Below are 20,662 nucleotides of genomic sequence, written 5' to 3' on the forward strand. Positions count from 1 at the left end.
CCTAGGAATTGCTCAGCCCAGTTGTTTTTGTTTACCTCATTATGCAATTTCCAATTAGGCTGAGTTATGCTACAGCAATAAACACTGGTCCAGGCTGCTACAAACATCTGCAGTTGCTGTTAGTCCTTGCTCTGCTGTAGTTTGTTTGTACAAATTGTGAGCTAAAATAAACAAGCTGCTCCAAAATCCTTGAGTGTACTTTACAAGAGGTTTTAATTCAATGTACCCAGCAAATCCAATGGAGTTCCCCCTCCCTGTTTACACCCAGGAGCCTTAACAGTCAACAAATGTTTGTTCCAAACCACAAATGTTTTGAGCTTCATTCCATTGCAGACAAGCCATAAAAGCACCAGAAGCATTAGGTCAGGCCTGCACTTGAAAGTTATTTACAAGCTGAAATTATATTTTTACCTAAATAATTATGCTGGTAGACCAGAGCTAACAGCTTCCTACCTGTAGGAAAAATACAAATAAAATACCACTCAGGAGCAGAAGTTTATCCTGCTTCTCACACAGGAACAGCTACACATTTAAACATGGTTTAGTGGTGGCCTTGGCAGTGCTGGGTTGGACTTCATGATCTTGGAGTGCCCTTCCAACCTCAATGACTCTGTGATTCTATAAAGATACAAACATTTCATTCAAGCATCACTCCATCTGAATGAGCTGGGCTTTGGTGCTTTCATTATGCCAGAATAAAATGTTAAGTAAGAAGGAAACAGGGCAATAGTGGTGATTTCACCACATTGTGTCACAAGCTTTTCTGCAAGTCTTGCTCCCTTGAAAGATCATCACATTAAAAAGCAAACAAAGCTTTAACCCTGGTTTTCCCTGGCTCCCACTGGAATCCCCAGGGACACTGGGGCACTGAGTGACCTGCACTGACAGACTGGGAAATATCTTCCATCAAGTGGCCCCTGGCAGCCCCAGCAACTCTGAACATCTCCAGGAAGGCAGCTGAGCTTCCCAAGCCCAGGAATGCTGGAATCCAGCACTGGCTCTGAAATCTGGGTGCTGCCCAAATTTCATTGTTAGGGAATCTCACTGCAGGACAAACATTTTCCTGTGTAACAGTGAAATTGCTGTTTACAGCCACCAATTACTGGTTAATAGCTGAGGACTGGGGTATTTTTACACTGATTAAAAAACCATCAGCCGCCCACAAAATGTACAAACTCTTCTGGGGAGTTCCTGCTCCTCTGAGCTGTTCTTTCTGCTGGGAGGATCTAAGAAGATGAAAGGAAAAACCACCCAAGTTTTAGAAAACATAAACACTGTTATCTATTCCTCACACACCTGACGTTGCTCCACATGGGAGATGCAATAGTTTTGTTTATTTACTGTTCCAGTCTTAATTAAGCAATGGTTTTTTGACCCACAGCTTACTCAAGATGAAGATACACAACTGTTCTGCAAGGCATGGAAATGAAATCCAGCAGGAACATTACAGAGCTGTTCCCCATTCCCAGGAGAGAAAAGGGCTGGAAGGAAACCCAGAGTTCCTTCACATCCCACAAACACCTCAAATCCAAGTCCTACAAAGCCATTTACAAAGGTGTTGGGGTAAAAACCACATAGAAAAGCAGAAAATGTTGCCCCTTCAATATTCTGGTTTAGGTTTTTGTTAAAGCCAGTTTTAAATGGATTTTCCTGAAAGCAGAGCTGCTTTACCTGCCATGGCTTTCCAAGGTACAGAACAAACTCTGTGCTATGCCCAGACTTTTTTTTCTCCTGAAGAATTCAGATTTATTTCTTTTACACAGAATTTGCACTTAGGAGCTTGGTCAGATACTAAAATAAGATTAAATTAGGATTATGAAGTGACCCAAACCATCTTCTGTGAGAAATGTATTATTCCACACCAATATTTTTTCAGTGGCAGGAAAACAAATCATATAGGAATCACTTAGGGTGGAAAATCCCTCTAAAATCATGGAGTCCAACTGTTCCCCCAGCACTGCCAAGGCCATCACTGACCATGTCCCCAGGTGGACACTCTCATTTGGCAAATTCTTTTAGCCAGAAAGAAATCAATGTGGAGAGATTCTGGCAAAACATTCTGGAATGCCATTATCTTTATTTCTGTCCCCATTTAGAAAAACTTTTTGTTGACATTCTAGTCTTTTTAATTGAAAAAGACATTAAAATGAAATAGTATTAAAATGAAATAATTATCTTCAGGAAAAGTTAAATTTTGGGGCACTGGAATTATGATACAGTGACAGGCATGACTATAAATCAATTTGATTTATAATTAAGTCTTGGAATGGCCTAAACTTCTCAAAACCCAAAGTGAGTCTTATTCCATGCAGCTCAGTTTTAAATCACAGCCTGCTGTGTTAAAGTAGGGGTGTATGAGGAAAAAAACCAAAAAAATCAACTTGCACTGCCCTGCTGGGGTTTGGGGTGGAAAACCCAAAGCTTTTTGGCAAAAAAAAGCAAAAACCACCCCAACCAAAAAGACAAATCCTGTCCAACACAGCTCACCTTAAATCTGGATCCTTTTTCTGCACCAGGTGGGGAATTAGCTCATAAATTACATTTTCCTCCACAACACTGAGTGAATTTCTTTTCTAAGTGGGAGGCTGGGCTGGAGGTTTGTACAGCTATTCCAGGAGATAATTTATATGCTAAATAATCTGCATGGACTGAAATCCAACGTGAAGCAAGCAGGAAATGAGGCACTGGCACACATAACACCTCTCCCAAGGGAATTCCAAGGTTAAGGAAAGAGAGGGGAAGCTATTCCTGGAGAACAATCCACCTGCACAGCTCCAGCCCAAGTGCCAGATGGGTGTTCCCCAAGCTTAGGCAAACAGAACATTAAAGATCCGCAAGTATTGAATTTGTAGGGTTTAAAAAGTGTCTCTCAAGCTGTTGGGAACAGGGTCTGAATGGACATCACCCAAATTCTGTAAGGAAGTGTCTGTAAAATTTTTGTATGCAAACATTTATTATCCCATTTCTCTGCAGTCCTGGGGTGAACACTGGTTCTTCATGGACTGAAAAATGTTATGGACATTTCAGAGCCAAAACATTCAGTAAGACTGAAGCAGAGGCTGGATTAGACACCCCAAAGCCCATCACCTAGAAGATCATCCCATTCCACCACTGCCATGGGCAGCAAGGACACCTCCCACTGTCCTAGGCTGCTCCAAACCCCATCCAGCCTGGCCTTGGAGACTTCCAGGGATCCAGGGGCTGCTCTGGGAACCCTGTGCCAGGGTCTGCCCACCCTCCCAGCCAGGAATTCCTTCCCAATATCCCACCCATCCCTGCCCTCTGGCAGTGGGAAGCCATTCCCTGTGTCCTGGCACTACTCACCATGTAAAAAGTCATCCTCCCCCTCACTAAACTGCTTTTCACCAAGACAGTTTGAAATTCCTGCTCTGTGGATGTCACTGGGGTTTTTTCCAGGCCAGTCCTCAATCTGTTGACCTGGAAAGACCAACAGCTCCCACACATCTCCTGCAGGGAAGGCACCTGGCTCCCTGCACTGCTCCCCAGCCTTCGCTTCCTGAGCTCAACCAGACATGGCAGAGAGTGGCATTTTGCAAATTCACCTTTTTGGATTAGGAGCCTTATTCCCTGGAAGTGCTCCAGGCCAGGCTGGAGAGGCTTTGGAGCAACCTGGTCTAGTGGAAGGTGTCCCTGCCCATGCCCTGAAGGTCCCTTCCCTCCCAAACCATGCTGTGATTCTGGGACTCCATTTCATTTATTTTCCTGAAGCATATGGAATTTCCTTTGTTCCCACTGTGACACAACCCAGCAATAAATATCCACAGCCAAATACAAGGAGAGGGAGAAATCAGCCCCCCAATTAAACACAATTAAATTGGCCCTGCACCTCTGAGCTGATCAAACAGAGTAAACAGCACCACAATGAGCCTTAACCAGATCTAATCTGGTACAAACACCCTCTGGAGAGCTGTAGGTATCCTGAGGAGGAGACAAAACACATCCCCCTGTAATTAAGTGGGAACAGGATTAATTGCTTTGGAGGCCCAAAGAGCTGAGAACAAATGGGAAACCTCTGCCACCATCCTGGAGAAGAATCTTGCCAGCCCTGGGATAACTGAACTGCTTGGGGAGAGCCATGATGGAGCCTTTGGTGGGAGAGAGGAAAAAGGAGATGAGAAAAAGAAATCTCCTGTGCTGGCACTGCTGAGGCACCTCCAGTCCTGGGGCAGCTTCAGGATCCTCAGCAAGGAAGGACATGGAGGGGCTGGAGGGTGTGCAGGGAAGGGAACAGAGCTGGGAAGGGGCTGGAGAACTCCTGAGGGAGCTGGGAAGGGGCTCAGCCTGGAGAAAAGGAGGCTCAGGGAGGACCTTGTGGCTCTGCACAGCCCCTGACAGGAGGGGACAGCTGGGGGGGTCAGGCTCTGCTCCCAGCAAATTTCTGTCTCCAGTCATTGAAAGATAAAGGGATTCAGGCAGTGGGAAAATGGAAAGCTCAATTCCTCCCTTCCTCCCTGCTGCTACAGAAATCAAAGCTGAAATCACAGAAGTTCTACTTCAATTACCTGAACTGGGTCAGTGAGTACAGAGGAGCTCCAAGAATGGCTTATCTTCACAAATAATCAGTTTTCAACATCAATTCCCCAATTTTTAATTGATCTCCTTTACAGCTGATGCCTGAATTGTGCCACTTTCAGTTTGAAGGAGCACCTTGTGCTCTCAGGGCTTGTCTTTATCAAAGTGGTTCAGTGAAGCTGGGACAAGGATGGAATCCCTCTGGATCTGAACTCCACAGTGCGTCATTAACTACAGTCAATTTACTTCTTTGCCAGTGCCAGAGGTATTATCACTCAAATTCTAACATTATTTTAACATTTCCTTTAAAAACAAGCAAAACAACAACAACAAAAAACCCCTCCTTTAACAAACCCCACATTTTCCAATTTTAACACAAAAATGTGTGCTCTGGTTATCAGTTACAGTCACATCTGCCATGTATCATCTGCACAGCAGCACTCTGCTGGAAATCCTAATTTTCCCCTAACTCTAATCAAGGAGTTTGCTCCCTGAAAACATCACAAGGAAAAATAGCTGTTATCCCAGGGAGAAAAAGATCAAAAATCACCCACTGAGCTGTGGATGTGCCAATCTGAGGGTTTATATTCATCTTGCAGAAGATAAAACAATTGGGATTCTCCAATATTTCCTAATCCTGAGCACATTTTTACTCAATTCCTTTGCTGTACTTTCAAATGACACCTGTTTCCACACCCCTGTACTTGTTAAATCCAGTTATCCATATGGAACAGCTCCTCAGCTCCTCCCAGGGCTTAGATTTCCCTGGATTCAGGGTCTCCAAGGAAGAGGGCAGTGAGATGAGCACTTGTATGCCCAATACACCCTGGAAAAAAAAAACCTTTACCAATACAATCCCCTCTAACCAAACCAGAAAGAAGCAATCCCAATGTGCTTGTGAAGTTGTCTTCCCCTTCAGAAATTATGAGGACAGAAAAGGGAGAATGGATTTGCAAAGGAAAATGAACGAGTCAAGAAACCAAAATGGGATAGAACAGGCATAAAAATTCCATTAAAATAACAAGCATTTCAAGAGAAAAATAAAATAAAAATCAAAGCTCTTTGTTGTCCTCACACACCTTCAGATGTGAGACCAGAACAAACTCCACAGCCTCCCTACAGCCTCAATAACTTTTTGCACAAATACCACTCCTCAACCCAACCCTCAGTAATTCCAACTCCATCAGGTGCACTTAAATATGCAGGAATGTTTGGTTTTCACACACTGCAAGGAATTATAATTGCATTCCCAAAGAACAGGTTTTAGCTCAAAGCTCAGGTTGTTCTCCTCCAGGATTTTATGTATGCAAAAATCTCTTGTCTGATTTGTGGTCTTGAGCTCAGTCTTAGAGGAGTGGGGACCAACAGAGCAAAAAGAAAAAGGCATTCTCAAGTGGAAATAACATCTCCCTAAATTCACTTATTGGTTTATCTGAAAAAAATAAACAATGCCACACTATGAACAGCTTTGGTGGCAATACAAGAAACTCCCACAAAGAGGTTTCCACATCATTCCAAAAGCTCAGGGATAAAACTTCATGTCTTTAAAATATGCAGCGGAAGAGAAGTAAGTTGGCAAAAATCCCCCAATCACTGAGGTTCATCCTCAAGTACTTGGCACTGGCACCATACTCCCCTGTAAAACACGGCACATGTGAAATGTTAGGAAGATAAGGGATGGCTTAACTCCAACACACTGGAAAACCAGGAAAATACACTATTGGTATTAGCTAAAACACATGTCTTGGAGAAAATAATATGTAAAATTTTCACTTCTTAGCACTTTCCCTCTCTCCTAAGTCATGTTAGTTCCAGACTGGTTTAATTTGTACCTTTTATAATATTTTGCTGCAAGAACTTTCTCTTTGGCAACTCCTTATCCTCATTTTATTTCTTGCTGCTGCTTTTATCCTTGCAGATTTAATCATTAACTATGTATGTATACACACAAGTATTTTGGAGTATGGTCTCTTGGAAATAATTTACTCAAAACAGGTTTTTAAACCACTTTATGTAAGAATCAGGTTTTTAAAAAAACCATATCCTGCATTTGCTTTAAAAGGGGAGCCTGACAGTCCTCCTGCCAGGAGGAGGAATGATTTTGCTCTGTATTTTCCAACCCCTTCACCTGTAAATCACATTCCTAATTACATCAGGTACTCTGAGGTATGAGAAGCAGTTCACTGAAACAATTAGGTTTCTCCTACAGTTTTAATTAAGCAACCCACTCACCCCAAAACCCAGCAGATCTGATCCTTCTGCCTGCAATGGGGTTTTTCAGTCAGTGGCCATGAGAACAGTTCACTTTTACCAGCCCAACACTGGCAGCCAAATAAGAAGTTCATTTTTTCAGGAGTCTTAACCCACAACAGGTCTCAAAAACCTCTGTAACCCTTTTTAAAGCACCTCACACTAAAATTAGAGATGCAAGGATTATTTCCAATGTTTCCCCATCAACAGTCAGATTTAGTGTATCAAAATCCAATACAACAGCAGTTAACAGTTCTAGAACCTAAAAATATTAAGTCAGATAAAATCACCATTTTCTGGTATTAATTTCTTCAAGTGGAAGGAAATTAGTAAAAAACAATGAGATTGTTCTTCAACCTATTTCAGATAAAACCCCTAAATACAGAGATTCTTGACCTTTAACAGTGAAAAATGCAGCAAGAGGACTCACTCTTCATCAGGAGGTGTTTTTAATATCATCCTTCTGATCTCAACTTTCATGAAGTTCATTCAGTGATTTGACAAATACCAAATGAAGAAAAAAAAATACCTTAAAACTCCCTGGGTTTTGATGCTAAAAATACACATTTCCACCAATTAAATGAAGCTGTAACCAAGATCCACCTGTGGGAAGGAAGTGAAAATGCCAAAATAATTTCCTTTTTACCTCAGCCTTGCGAATGCTCTCCCTGGCTTCGTCTATTTTCTGCTCCAGTTCCGCTCGGGTTTGCTCGGACATCACGGGCCCGTGGCACTCCAGCTCTTCCAGGGTCTGCCAGGAACAAGGACACACACCACAGGTGCAGTAAATGCCAAAGACAGGCATTTGTGACAATCAGTTACTGTCTGGATGCTGGGGTTGACTGACAAAGGTCCATCCCAGGAAATAAAAAGAAATAAAAGGTGGTGACTCTAATGCTGCCCTCTGGCAGTGGGAAGCCATTCCCTGTCCCTTGTCCCAAGTCCTTCTCCACCTCTCCTGGAGCCCCTTTAGGCACTGGAAGGGACTCTGAGCTCTCCCTGGAGCCTTCCCAGAGATGTCAGAGCATTCTGGATGTTGTTTTCCTCCAGCTGATGCTGTGCTCAAGAGCTGGAACTGTGCAACACCAGGAAACTGGGCAGGGTGTCGTGAAAGCACAGCAGAATCCTTCATGGCTGGATTTTTTGCAAGGAACTTTTGTCTTTATTCTCCCTCCTAAAAGACACATTCAACACATCCCAAAACCCAGCTGCCTGATGCCCAAACACAGCCCTTGGCTCTTCAAAGCCCAGCCACAGACACAGAAATAAATTTATCAATTCCCATCTAATTTTATGTCATCGCATTAGATTTAACGGCCAATTCCTCACAGATTTTTCCCAGTGTGGAACTGATTTTTGACAGTCACATGAAGGCAGGCCCCAGGGGGGTCCCTGGTGCTGGCAGCAGCTCCTGTCCCAAGGGGTGTGCTCGTCCCAGACCTACCCTCTGGCTGTGGACGATGTTCTTGTGCTCGCGGGCCACGCGCGTCGCCCATTTCCGCGCCTCCTTGTTCAGGCTGTGCTCCTCGGTGGTTCCCGTCTCTGACTCCAGCTGTCGGCTCTGCAACACGCAACAAGGGATGAGCTGCGATGGCCCAGACCCTGCGCTGCCTCTGGGCTTGCCTACAGGGTAACTCTGTGCTACATTTATCAGCCTGGGGTCTTGTTTCTTATGAAACAAGGAAGGCGTGACAAGAACCTCCTGGTGAACTTTGGGATGGGACCAGGTTGTGGGAAGGCAACTCCAAAAGCCAAAAGTTCACAAGAATTCCATTTCCAAAGTAAACAGGCATTATAGGAAGCAAAGATCATGGAATCATGGAATGGTTTGGGATGGAAGGGACTTTAAAAGCCCACCCAGCCCCACTCCACACCACCTTCCACTGTCCCAAGATGCTCCAAGCCCTGTCCAACCTGGCCTTGGACACTTCCAGGGATGGAGCAGCCACAGCTTCCTTGGGCACCCTGTGCCAGGGCCCCACCACCCTCATGGGGAACAATTCCTTCCCAAAGATGAAAGGTTTAGTGCGACCAAGGAGCTCATTCTTTGTAAACTGTGATCAAACCACAAAGTCATCAAATATTTTAGTTCAGCACAGCAGTTTCTGTCCAAAAATGTTTGTGTCTGCAAAAGAGAGTCTGAACTTTCCAATCACATTTTTGATATTGTTCCATCTTATTCCTTTTGTTGTGTCAATGACAAAAAGTAAGATTGTCCCCCTCAGGAAGTTCCAACTAGAGCAAGATGAAATAGTTCTCTGCTGTCTACAGGCTGAACAGAACAGGAATATTCTCCAGCATGGAATTACTGAAATCATTCCCAATCTTTCCATCATTTCCATTTGTAACAGTCATAGAATCATCTTCCATCTCTGAAGATATCCAAAACCCACATGGATAGAGTCCTGGACAACCAGCTCTGGACCAGACAAACTCCAGAGATCCCTTCCAACCTCAACCAGTCCCTGTGGTTTCTTTTTCTGATCCAGTCACTGCAATCCACAACCCCCTACACTCCTTTTCACCACAAGTCCTGACATATTCCTGCCCAGCCTCTGAGATCAACCAAAAGAAATCCCTTATAAACTGACTCAAGAAGAGAGAATATGCACAGAGCTGTTGAAGTGTGAAAGAAATGCCCGTGTCACAAATGTCTCACTCTGTGTGGTTCAAATGACACCATTTTTCTTCATCAGGTGGAGTTTGAAACTAGAGAAAAAGCCCAGAAGGATGAAAAGGTTGTTTAGGCAGGAGAAATCCAAGGTTAGCCATCAGGAAAGGGTAAGAGAGCTGAAGGACATGGAATTATTTTCAGGGTAGCTGGGAAGCCTCCAGCTGTTGCAGAAGAAGAGATGCTGTTATCAGGTATTTTAGCAGGAAAAGTGGAATGATTTGTGCCAAGGAAGGATGAGAGTTTAATCATCTACACCAGCATTTGGCACAGACTGGGGTAAAACCAAGAGACACCAGGAGGCAAACTGAAGTCATTCTGAAAACAAGATTTTTCCTCATGGAAGGAACAAAAATGACTACCTTTGGTTGACAGTCTGTCAGGGGATATAATTGAAAAAAAGGCAAAATTGGTTCGGCTCATTACTTGTTCAGTGAAGTTCTTTGTCAAAACTGAACCTGGCCTTTATCCTGAGTGTCTGAAATGCCAGCCAGAGCTCTTCTCCAGGCACAGGAATTGTCAGGCAGGGTGTGGAGCAGCCCAGAAGAGGAAGAGGAGAGGTACAGGCACAGGGCCAGCCCTGGGATGATCAGGTAGGAAGGTGAAGCTTCAGGTGAGGATCTCTCCACCCATCCCCTCAATTTAATTAATAAACTGGCTTTTCTTTAATATGATTTAGAGAATCATATTAATTCACTACTGACTTCTTTAATTACCTCTGTTAAGCTACTCCATTGTAAACTTGAAGGAAACAACACATGGATTTATTTAGGCACATCCAATCCTTAAGGTAACATTTACCTCAGTTTTTCCCAGTTTATCACACAGCTTCTTCCACAGCTTCCACCTGAGCCTAAACCTGAGCAGAATCTTTGACATTCCCTGTTCCCCATCAAACATCTGAGAGTGAAAACAGCCCATAACATATTTTCAGTGTTCCCACTGCTCTTGCTCCTAACTCAACAGCTCATCTTCATATGGAAAGAATCCAGACTTTTCAGGCACTTGATAATCTTCTCCATTACCCCAAGTGTGATTTTGGGTTTTAGTCTATTTATAATCAGAAGCACTTGACCAGAAGAATGAATGTGGACTTCGTGGCTATTCTTTAAGGCCTCCTAAAAAATAAAGGAATTCTGTAGGATCAGACTTTTATTAGTTATTTATAAAGCAGCATTGCACCCAGGCAGACCTCATCCTTACTGAAAGTTCTAAAAATAAAACAAAAATAAAAATGTGGCAATGAAAAGCCTGAATTCTGTACCCTCAGGGAAAGACAGACTGGACAGGAACATCAAGAAAATGAAAACCATTAAATAGGTGAGAACAAAGGAGCTAAACCAGATTTATCTGCTGTGGACATTAAAGCCCAAATTGCAGGGAGGAACTGAAGGGTCTGATCCTGATTTACTCCATGAAGCTGAAGTGTTTTCAGGCCTGGAATGCCTCAATTTAACCTCTTCCAAAAAGAGAGGGAAACCAAACCCACTCTGGTGGCCAAGGAATGAAGGCAGAGCCAAAAAACCTGAGCTAAACATAGATGGACACCCTGCTGCTTCCTCAGGGCTTGGGTTACAACAAAAACAGTGTTTAGCGCTAAAAATTCGATCAGTAAACCAAACAGAAAGTTCTGGATGGCTCCAAGCAGCTAAAAAGCTCAGGGGCAGCGATGCTGCTTCTTAAATTAACAAAAGCATTCAGGCTGCAGCCAAATGTCACTTCTCCATTTTGGTCTGAAATGTTGCTGCAGGTGCAGGATTTGCCTCCCAACAGGCCAAACTCAGCCTGTATTCTTATTTATCTGGTTATATCCGGATGCAGATGGCACAGTACTGTCTTGAAAGCAAAAAAAAAAAATCAGCTCTTGAGCCTCAAAGTTCCTTCTTTTTGTGGCTGAAGCCTAAAAAAGTTCACTTCTGTCAAGGCAAAAAGCAGGGGACATTTATTGCATGCAAAGCACCGACAGAAAACACAGCTAAAAACCAGGCATTTCTTTTAAAGAGAGGTGAAAACAAGAAATTTCCATGCCAATGCTGCAGAGGAACACTCTGGGGAGGAGGAAGGAACACACATGACATTTTTCACACAACTCACTGCTAAACTCAGCAGTTCTGAGAAAATCGTGAGCCAGCTTTGGGGCTCCTTCCAGTCTCTTGTTGCTGAATTCATTTAATTTTAATTTAGCCAAGAGTGAGCTGGGGCTGACTCACATTTCAGTCAATTTCCAGCATTTCAAACTGGACACTCCTCATCTTTAAGACTTTTTTTGCATAAAGGGTTTTTTTTCCCCTCAGAGTAACAAAAAAGGACTTAAATCCACTATTATTATTATCACATATATGTTACAATAAAGCTAAATCCAAATCAACCTATTATTGCTGCCTTATAGAACCACATGCTGCTTTTTAAACCAACAAATTCATAATATATTATTAATACTAGACAATATTATATAAATCTAATAAATTGATGAGGGGGCTGCAGTAGGAAAGGGAACATCAGATCAGGCAGGGATGTTTGGGTTTGGTTTTTTTTGTTTTAGTTTTTTTGTTTGTTTCAGGTTTTTTTGTTTTTGTTTTGGAAGTTTAGAATCTTAAAAGTATTGACTTTTATTAAATATCACTGATCAACACAGCTTTGTTATTCCTAGTTTCTGTATTAAGAACTTCTGCTGCATACAAGAGATGGAAAGCACAACCCTTTTGTCAAAATTAATTTGAATCTTATTTATTTTTGAAGTTTTTTATTGTTCTCACTGAAATTAATCTTGAAATTAGAGTGCAGAGTATTTTTGTTCATTTACTTCTATTTTCACCCTCATAATTATCCTCATTTGCCTCAGCTCTCACAGCAGCTGCATTCCCAGCCAATTTTTCAAAAAAATCTATTAGAACTAGAAATATGGAAAAATTGCCCTCATTAGATAACCAAAGGCAAAAAAAAGACTTTCAAAATCAAGTTTGACCCAGAAAAATTGATTTTGTGAATATTTTCAATGCAATATAAACAAATTTGTACTTCTGAAAGGGCCACTTCTTTCAAGAAGAGCAACTTGTGCTCTCTGATTTTCATTGTTAGAAAATACTCAGAGCTTTGCTGCAATTTTGTTTCCTGACTGCTAAAGCCAAAGAATTCTGTGTGCTCTCTAAATTAAAATTAGGTGGTGCAAATTAAAATAAAATCCATTAGGTTAGGAGCCAATTTCAGCTCATTATACGTAGGAGAAAATCAGAAATGATCCTCACATTCAACCTAAGTTAAATCCCCAGTAGATCCAAAACTCTCCTTTTTCTTCAGTATCAATCTCAAATATAAATATCAGATCTCAGATCTTATTTTAAGCACAGATGGGGTGGGAGGGATTAAATAAAATCAGTTTTACACAGGCACAAGATGGGTCAAGTCACAGAAGGAAGGCAGAGCTTTGCCCACTCACACCCACTGATCATTTCTTTACCTGAATGGCTATAATTCTCCTCAAAAAGAACTCCTAATTCTGAATAAAATTAAATAATTACTTCCTTGTAAAATATATTTAGCCTCAAAAAGGTTATACTTAAAACCAGTCTGTTGCAGTATTAAAAGTTTGATCAAATTAAATAATAACTAAATTTCTTTTTTTTTTAGGTTTAGGTTCAAGAAAGTTATACTTAAACCTGGTCTGTTCTGGTATTAAATGTACAGACCATTGTAAATATAGAAATATGGGCCTTTTTAATGTAACTTATATAAAATTCCTTCACAGAAGATGCAGAGAAATTTCAGGATGTTCTTCTGAGAGTGAAGAGAAATTAATCTTTATTTTCTCAATCTACCCATAAAACAGCCAAGTTACGTGGGGGGAAACCGCAAAACTTTCCTCTGAACATCCTGAGGTGTTTTTGTGCAAATTGAGAGGGAAAAAACAAGATTATTTTCATGTCACGAAGCTGTGGGAGAAATCAGCTGGGTCACAGCTTTTCCTCACGGTCTCTGAGGAAACAGTGAATAAAAAACAGGAAAAAGACCCCAAAAATGAAATGTCAGCTTTCCAGGGCCCTTCTCCTCCCATTCCAGGGACACTTTTGTGTCACCTGCCTCCATTTCTCATGTGATAACCCTGGGATCAAGGAAAAAGCAGCTTTTCCAAGCAGGAAACAGAGAAATTTCCTTTCTCTTCTGCCAATTTCCTTTCTCTTCTGCCCCGTTCTCGTGGCTTATCTGTGAGCACAGGGCAGCGTTTTTCACACGCTGGATTTCTGTGGAATTCAGAAATATCCCTTCCCTCCTGGGCATGATGAAACTGGAGAATCACAGCAGCCTCTGTGCAAGGCCAAGATGTGCTGAGTGCATTTCCTTGGGAGGATAAAGGAATTTTAAAATATTCTTTTCCATTCTCTGCTTTGCTGGCCATAAATCCATGTTGGGAATTCTATTCTGGAGAGGATTAAAGCTTGGTAGGAACTGATCAATTGTTTCTTTCTGAGTATTTTGAAAACAAACCATTTCTTTAAGGGTAAGTGGTTTCTTTCAGGGATTTTTGGGAACACTTTCTTTTTTAAAAATAAGAATTTACGTTCATCAAAATGAACCAAGACAATGAAATAATCTAAGCAATTTAGTAACATGAACAACTGATTCAATTTAAGCTCAAACATTTTTTTTTTAGATAAAGGAAAATACCTCCTGATTGATGTAAAACATTTTGAAGTGGTTTTCTCTTGGTGGGCACTCAAAAGTATACATTTTGCCTAGAACAATTGGGATTTTTGGGATCAAAAATCCTGGAAGTTGACGGAAAATTGTCTCATTCCTTCCTTTCTTAAGAACAGACCCTTTTGCTCTGACTGTGCACATTGGGATCATTTTGGAAGCAAACTGGGCTGTCCCTGACTCAAGGATTGCACAGAAATCCTGGTAATAAAACAGAAGTCTGGGATGGACCATAGAAAAGTGGAATTTCCACCAGAATTCAGATCTCTCCATTCAGAACTCCATATCCATATTGTTTATAACATTCCTCCTGCCTACAGCCCTCACAACTCCATTCCAGTAATACTTAAATACTCTGAATTTTGAGCCCAGTCCCAGTGGATCAGCCTGAAGAGAGCCCACAACTTGCTCTTGGGAAAGGTTCATATTAAACTTTTGATGAGATGTATTTATGATTCTACTTTCCTTGGTGTGAAAATTATCATGCACAACTCACAGAAATTAAAAGCCAACTGAGAAACCTCTGCAAAACATCTAGAAACAGAACATGTGGCAAAAGAATGCTTGGTGATTGTTCTCATGCAGTTAAATGCTGCTCCATCAATTAGAAAACACCTAATTTCTGACCAATTCAAAAGCCTGAGCAAGAGCCTTCATTCTCTTGTACTTATTCATTAAAAATGGGATTGCCCAGGTAGAATGCTGTCAGCTGAGCAGAATTACATGGATCCTAAAGAAGTATAATTGAATTATTTTTGGGAAAATCAGTTACAGCCTAAGCAGCTAAGATTAAAAAGCTGCAGAGCATTGAGGAAATGCAGGAATTCTGCAGCCCCAGAGGGTTAACCAAGCAAAGGAGGAGGAACTGAGACATGAAGGACTCATTCATTGCTTCCCCAAAATTCCTGGAGTGAGGCAGCACCAGGAGCACACATGGACCCTGTGAGCCCACACAAGTGCCATGGCACAGAATCCTGGCATTCCTCTCACATTGGGGAGTTTAATGGGAGTGACTTCCAGCCCTCCTGGCCATGGGGATGAATCAGCAATGGGGCTGCATTTCACCAGTGCACACCCAGAGCCTGCAGCTCTCACATCTCTCCCGCTCACACAGGAGCAGCAACCAATTTCACACAGCACTGTCTTCAGCTGTGAAATTTTAATTCATGCCCCAGCAGATTAGAATATCAATTACAAACCCCCAAATTGATTAGAATATCAATTACAAAAGGAGAAGTGTGAAGCTGCCCCCCACTAATAACACCCTTAAATTGATTTTTCCTCCTTGAAGTCTCATTGTGAAAAAAGCCTTTTTTTTTTTTTACCTTTTCTGTTTTATACATAGAGATTGTGCATTCTGTTGCCACCTGTCCAGAGTGTAAATTCAGCATCCCACATGCACAGGGATAACACAGGGCTGACCAGAAACACCCCCAGGTACCTCTGCTATGGTCATTCTCATAGCACTGACAGGTGAGGGCTCAATCTCCACCAGCTGAACTGCATTAAAACTCTGGATGCAGGGAGTGCACAGGGATGAGAACACAGCAGCAAAGGTTAGACAGGCAGAGCAAAGACTCAGAAAGATTCTGCTCACTGTTATCAAGAACAACCTAAAATTTATCACAGAAGGGACCCATCAGCATTATCCAGTCTTGCACAGACACCCCAACAATCCCCCCCAAGAGCATTGTCCAAACATTTATTTATGGGAATAACTGAGTCCTTCTGGAATAAAAATCAAAATCAGAGTTTGTTAAAAGGGAAATACAAAGGAGAGCCATGTAGAAATGTCAGGGTGACAGGGAAAGTCACCCTTATGCAGGTCTTGATCTGAATCACTTGAATGCAGATCAGGACTGCCCAAGTCAGTTCAATAAAGAATTCAAGTCAGAAAAAGTTTATAAGCTTTAAAGATCCAAACTTATTTTAAACAGCTGTTTCTTAAAATACCATCAGTAATGTCAATGGGACATCAAGAATGCACTTTAATCAAGGTGCTGTTTGGAAATGCACTTACATACTCTGATTCACCCACTTTTAATGTCATTAATGATTGCTTTGGAAGCAACACAGAAACCAAGATAAGATTCTTGCATATTATTTTGGAATGCAGTGTTTTAACAGTATTATTTTTAGTAACACTCTCTACATGTATCTCTAAGTCTTCCTTGAGCAATTTAGGTGTGCAGGGACACTTTCTTTGGCTCAGTTGTAACCCAGTATTAGTGAAAATTATGAGAACCTCACCAGCAGGATAAAAAGGCAAGAAAATTTAGTAGGAATTAGGTTGAAAGCAGTGAAAGAGAGGACTGTTAGTCACAATCTGGAAGCCAAAAAAAGATTCTGCTCTTTTGTGGATGATATAGAGCCTACTTGATGCTTTTTTTACCATCACCCACCTCCTGCAACCAGGCCACTCTCCCTTTCTTTCCCAAAAATACCAGCACGAGGTTAAACCAGACTGGGATACCAGTGATTCTCTTCCCCATTTAGAACAATCTGCTTTAAAATAGAGCAGGAGCAAGTAAGTGCAGAGATTCACAGGGCTCTTACAGTGTCACTGTCACTGGGCTGGAACTGGAAAGGCTGAGGTTTGTGGAACACGGAGTTCTCCTGCAGGAACAGCTGGAGGTTGTAATCCCGCACCACCTGAGGAAAGAGAAAGGTTTATTTAGACTCCTTGTTTGGTGAACTGAAAAAGAGCTGGGGAGCAAAACCAGCACAGCTTCCAACTGAGATTAAACCTGCAGCGGAAGCTTGGGTGCACCAGCAGGGAACTGAGGACCTGAGTTGTTCAGAGGCACTGGCAGGACACACAGGGGGTGACAAGGACCTAAAATATCCCTGCCATTTACCTACAAAATAGAGGAAAAACACCAACTACTGAATAGGTTGTCACTGCCATAAATATTTTCCCCTCCTCTTATGGGTAATTTCCTGTGCACTGCTCTTTCTTGAGATGAAAAGTCTTAATTTGGCAGAAATTATTAATTGTGGGAGCTGAAAAGACTTATTTGGAATAATGCATCCAAAATCAGTGACAAACTTAATCTCTCTTTATTAAATTGCTTTCAGAGAAAACTCTCCAAGCTTGCATTTTGCTGAAGCAAAACTCCTTCAGCTCCCAAATTTGTTTAATGATACGTTTCAGGCAGCATGACACAGATCCCTAAACAAACCTCTTATGTCACAATTTACACAGATTTACAAAGAAATACCCAGTGATTGCAAGACGAAAAAATAGAATCACTGGTTGAAGAACTCTTACAAAGCATTCACTGCCTCAATTGATGAAAATGCATCAAAATTATATCAATTTATTACCAAACTGGGGGTTTACATGTACAAAAGAGATAACAAAGATGGTATTTATCCAGAAATAGCAGCATTGTGCATGACCAAGAACTCTGTGCTGCGTGGACAATGGGAAATAAAACTTGTTCTCTAATGCAGCAAAATGTTGATGCTTGTGTTGCTGAAATACTGAACTGTAAAAAATTAATCTCCAGTTAAAGAAAGTAAATAGTCCTCCAGGGCCAATAACACACTCATCTAAACCAGAAAAGTACATAATTACTGCTCCAATTTGAGCAGTTGAACATAAACACACTCAAATGGGGAGAAAACAGACAGGGATTTACATCACGAATTCCCAGAAACAGAAATTCAGAAAATACTAAAGAAGGAAACATCTGCAGCTTCAGAGGATGCTCAGCACTGATCTGGCATCAAAATAATTTAATTTAAGCAGCTATTCCATTGAATTGTCCTTTAGATCCATGTGAACACTGACCATAGCACACAACCCTGGGCCATGCCAAATATGTGGAGCTATTTTAACTTCAATTAGGAACACCCCCCCAAAATGAAGTTACTGAGGATGTGAAAACCTCCACAGATATTTTTATGTGCTTTCCCCACAGAAATCTGACTCCCAAGCAAATCAGTTCAAAGCAGAAAACTCATTTTTCCAACAGCACTCCTAGGAGATTTCTCCTCAAAGCCACAATAAATGGTTAAAACTGAAAACAACTTTATCAGAACAGGAGGTTTGGGAGGATGTGCAAGCCCAGCATATGAAATCCTGCATTTGCACAAAATATTGGACAATTGATAAAAAAGAGAATAAAAAGACTCCAAAGCAACACTGTATCCTTGAGATTAAGCTGCCACTTTTCCAAATAGATTTCCTGTTATTCAGTAATTAAATCAATGTTCTTACATGGTTTCTTTCTGAAGTCAATGTCAATTGACAGCTTACAACAGACCTGAAATCAAACATTAAATATACCCCATATGCAGAAACAAGGCACAGGTGGAGATGTGCATCAAGGGAATTATTTGCCCTCTTATCAGGAACCTCACAGAAATGTTACTCAAAACAGCAAATGGAAGTTTAGAAAATATTCCAAAGAAAATCAGATTTTTTTTTCCAAAAGAGAGGTGCAAGAAGTACAAGTCTTGAGTAAGACTGCTCAAGTGAAAAGGAACTTAAATTGCATTTTGATACAATCACAGCCCCAGACTGGTTTGGGTGGGAAAGGACCTATAAAATCATCTCATTCCATCCCCTCTCATGGGCACCAGGGACATCTTCCCCTGTCCCAGGCTGCTCCAAGCCCTGTCCAAGCTGGCCTGGGACACTCCCAGGGATCCAGGGGCAGCCACAGCTGCTCTGGGCACCCTGTGCCAGGGCTGCCCACCCTCACAGGGAACAATTCCTTCCCAATAGCCCATCTATCCCTGCCCCCCCTTGGGGTCAGTGTTCCCATTCCAGTGTCAGAGGAATGACAATGACCACCCTGACCCAGGAGTAATAAAATCTCCAAAGCTCCAACCAACAATGATAAAACTATCAAAAACCTCATTTTATACATAAAATCTGATTTTTAGCTGTGTCCCTCAATCTGCATCACATGATGTGACAGCCAGCCCTGCCCATCCAAGGAGCCATCCCTGGCACCTGTGGGAAGCAACTTGTGTCTTCCTAAAGCAAATACAATTTAATTCCATCCTGCAAACAGAAATGGAGCTCAGATGGAAGAGCAAAAATATTCCTCCCAATGACCTGAAGTGTCTCTTCTAAGCAGATCCTGGCAAGCTTGTACTGCAAACTAACAAAGAACAGGTGAAGCATTCAAAACCCCCAATAAATATTTAAAACCTTTGCTTTGATGACAGGTTTATTCTAAATTGCTACAAATTTATTACATGTTTAACAACTCAAACTGCTTTTGAAAGACACGGATGGGTTTTGGTGGAGAGAAAATGTTTTTTTCTGGTTCTTTTTTTCTGTGGCTGATTACTGCAACCTGTTATGGAAAGAAAGGATGAGCAAAGCCTGTGGAAAAATCCACCAGTCAATATATTCAGAGAAAAGCACATATTTTCAGTAGCAAAGCAACACAAATTTTTCTTCTCCACATTCCTGAAGTACAAGGAGAGAAGCAAATGGAGTTGTAGAAACCGGTTGTAAAAGCCCTGTTGAGACCTGCCAGCTGGATTTACACTTCTGTCCCTTCTCCAGGCATTGTGCCCATGGAATAAAACAAAAACACAGCTCACACACACAGCCTGACTTGGTGGTTGTGTAAAATCAGCCAGACCTGGAGCTCTCTGAAGCGCCCCGACCTCAGCACACACAAATATCTGAGGAAAGGATTCCTGCTCCAAGGAAATGTTTGGATATGGCAGCTTAGAATTGGATCAAAGTCCCAACCAGGCAGCTCTCAGAGTATTCTGAACACAAAGGATCTGATACAACAGTGAAAAATTAATTATGCAGACATTATACAGAAGGCTGTTTAGCTGAAAGATTCCAAGCCAGCATTTCTGGGGAAGGTATTTGAAGCAGACCTGAATAATACACCCCAAGGTAAATTATTGAAAGTCCTTCTATAACTGAAGAGAAAATGGTGTTTTGATTATTTTTACAGTTGCTGCCAAATAAATTCAAAGCTGAAGGTGAAGCCCATTTTTCATGCCCTCCCTTTAGATCTCTGAAGGTGTGAGATCACTTGCTTGGAGGTGAATGAGGAATGTGTTAAATAAGCTTTTGCTCCAGATCTCTGTGTGAATGAGCTCTGTTTCTGGGTGGGTGGGTAAGGGAAACGTAAAAAGGAATATTATGACTGCACCAAAGCAGCTTTTTCTGAACTCAATGGCAATTTTTTTTTCCCTTCTTTTAGCCCAGCAGATGAATTATTTAAGTATCAAAATCACCCTGGAAGCGATCACGCCTCTCTCAGTCTGGCAGCTCGACAAAGCAAACAAACCACGTCTACAACAGGGCTCTAATTTGTTTGCTGTGTTTGCCACTCTTAATTCCAGGGAGAAAACAGCCTAATAGCTTGGATTTTAGGTTGACAGACAATTATTAAGGAATGATCCAAGCAGTTTCCTGGGGCTTTGCTCCAGATTACACCCTGCAGAACCCTCAGCTGCAATTTCCCCTCCCAAACGTGCAGAGTGAGGAGAGCAGAGCATCTCCGGATGAAAATACACTCAGGGAAA

The 20,662-nt window shown here is 41.7% G+C and overlaps 1 protein-coding gene across 4 annotated transcripts in view; it reads right to left on the minus strand.

Moving 5' to 3' along the window:
• The window catches only part of FCHSD2 (FCH and double SH3 domains 2), a 120,759-nt gene that overhangs the window by 11,561 nt on the left and 88,536 nt on the right, over positions 1 to 20,662 (minus strand). For 2 of the 4 annotated variants that reach the window (XM_030945106.1, XM_030944932.1), the window contains exons 10-13: positions 16,703 to 16,798; positions 15,588 to 15,659; positions 8,228 to 8,344; positions 7,430 to 7,534 (exon numbers count right to left, since the gene is read on the minus strand). In XM_030945106.1, the coding sequence (XP_030800966.1) occupies positions 7,430 to 7,534; positions 8,228 to 8,344; positions 15,588 to 15,659; positions 16,703 to 16,798 (390 nt within the window). The remainder of the gene's footprint in view (positions 1 to 7,429; positions 7,535 to 8,227; positions 8,345 to 15,587; positions 15,660 to 16,702; positions 16,799 to 20,662) is intronic. The other 2 variants (XM_030945194.1, XM_030945019.1) reach the window with 1 other exon arrangement.

The sequence above is a fragment of the Camarhynchus parvulus genome, chromosome 1 (genome assembly GCF_901933205.1).
Source record: "Camarhynchus parvulus chromosome 1, STF_HiC, whole genome shotgun sequence".
NCBI lineage: Eukaryota > Metazoa > Chordata > Aves > Passeriformes > Thraupidae > Camarhynchus > Camarhynchus parvulus.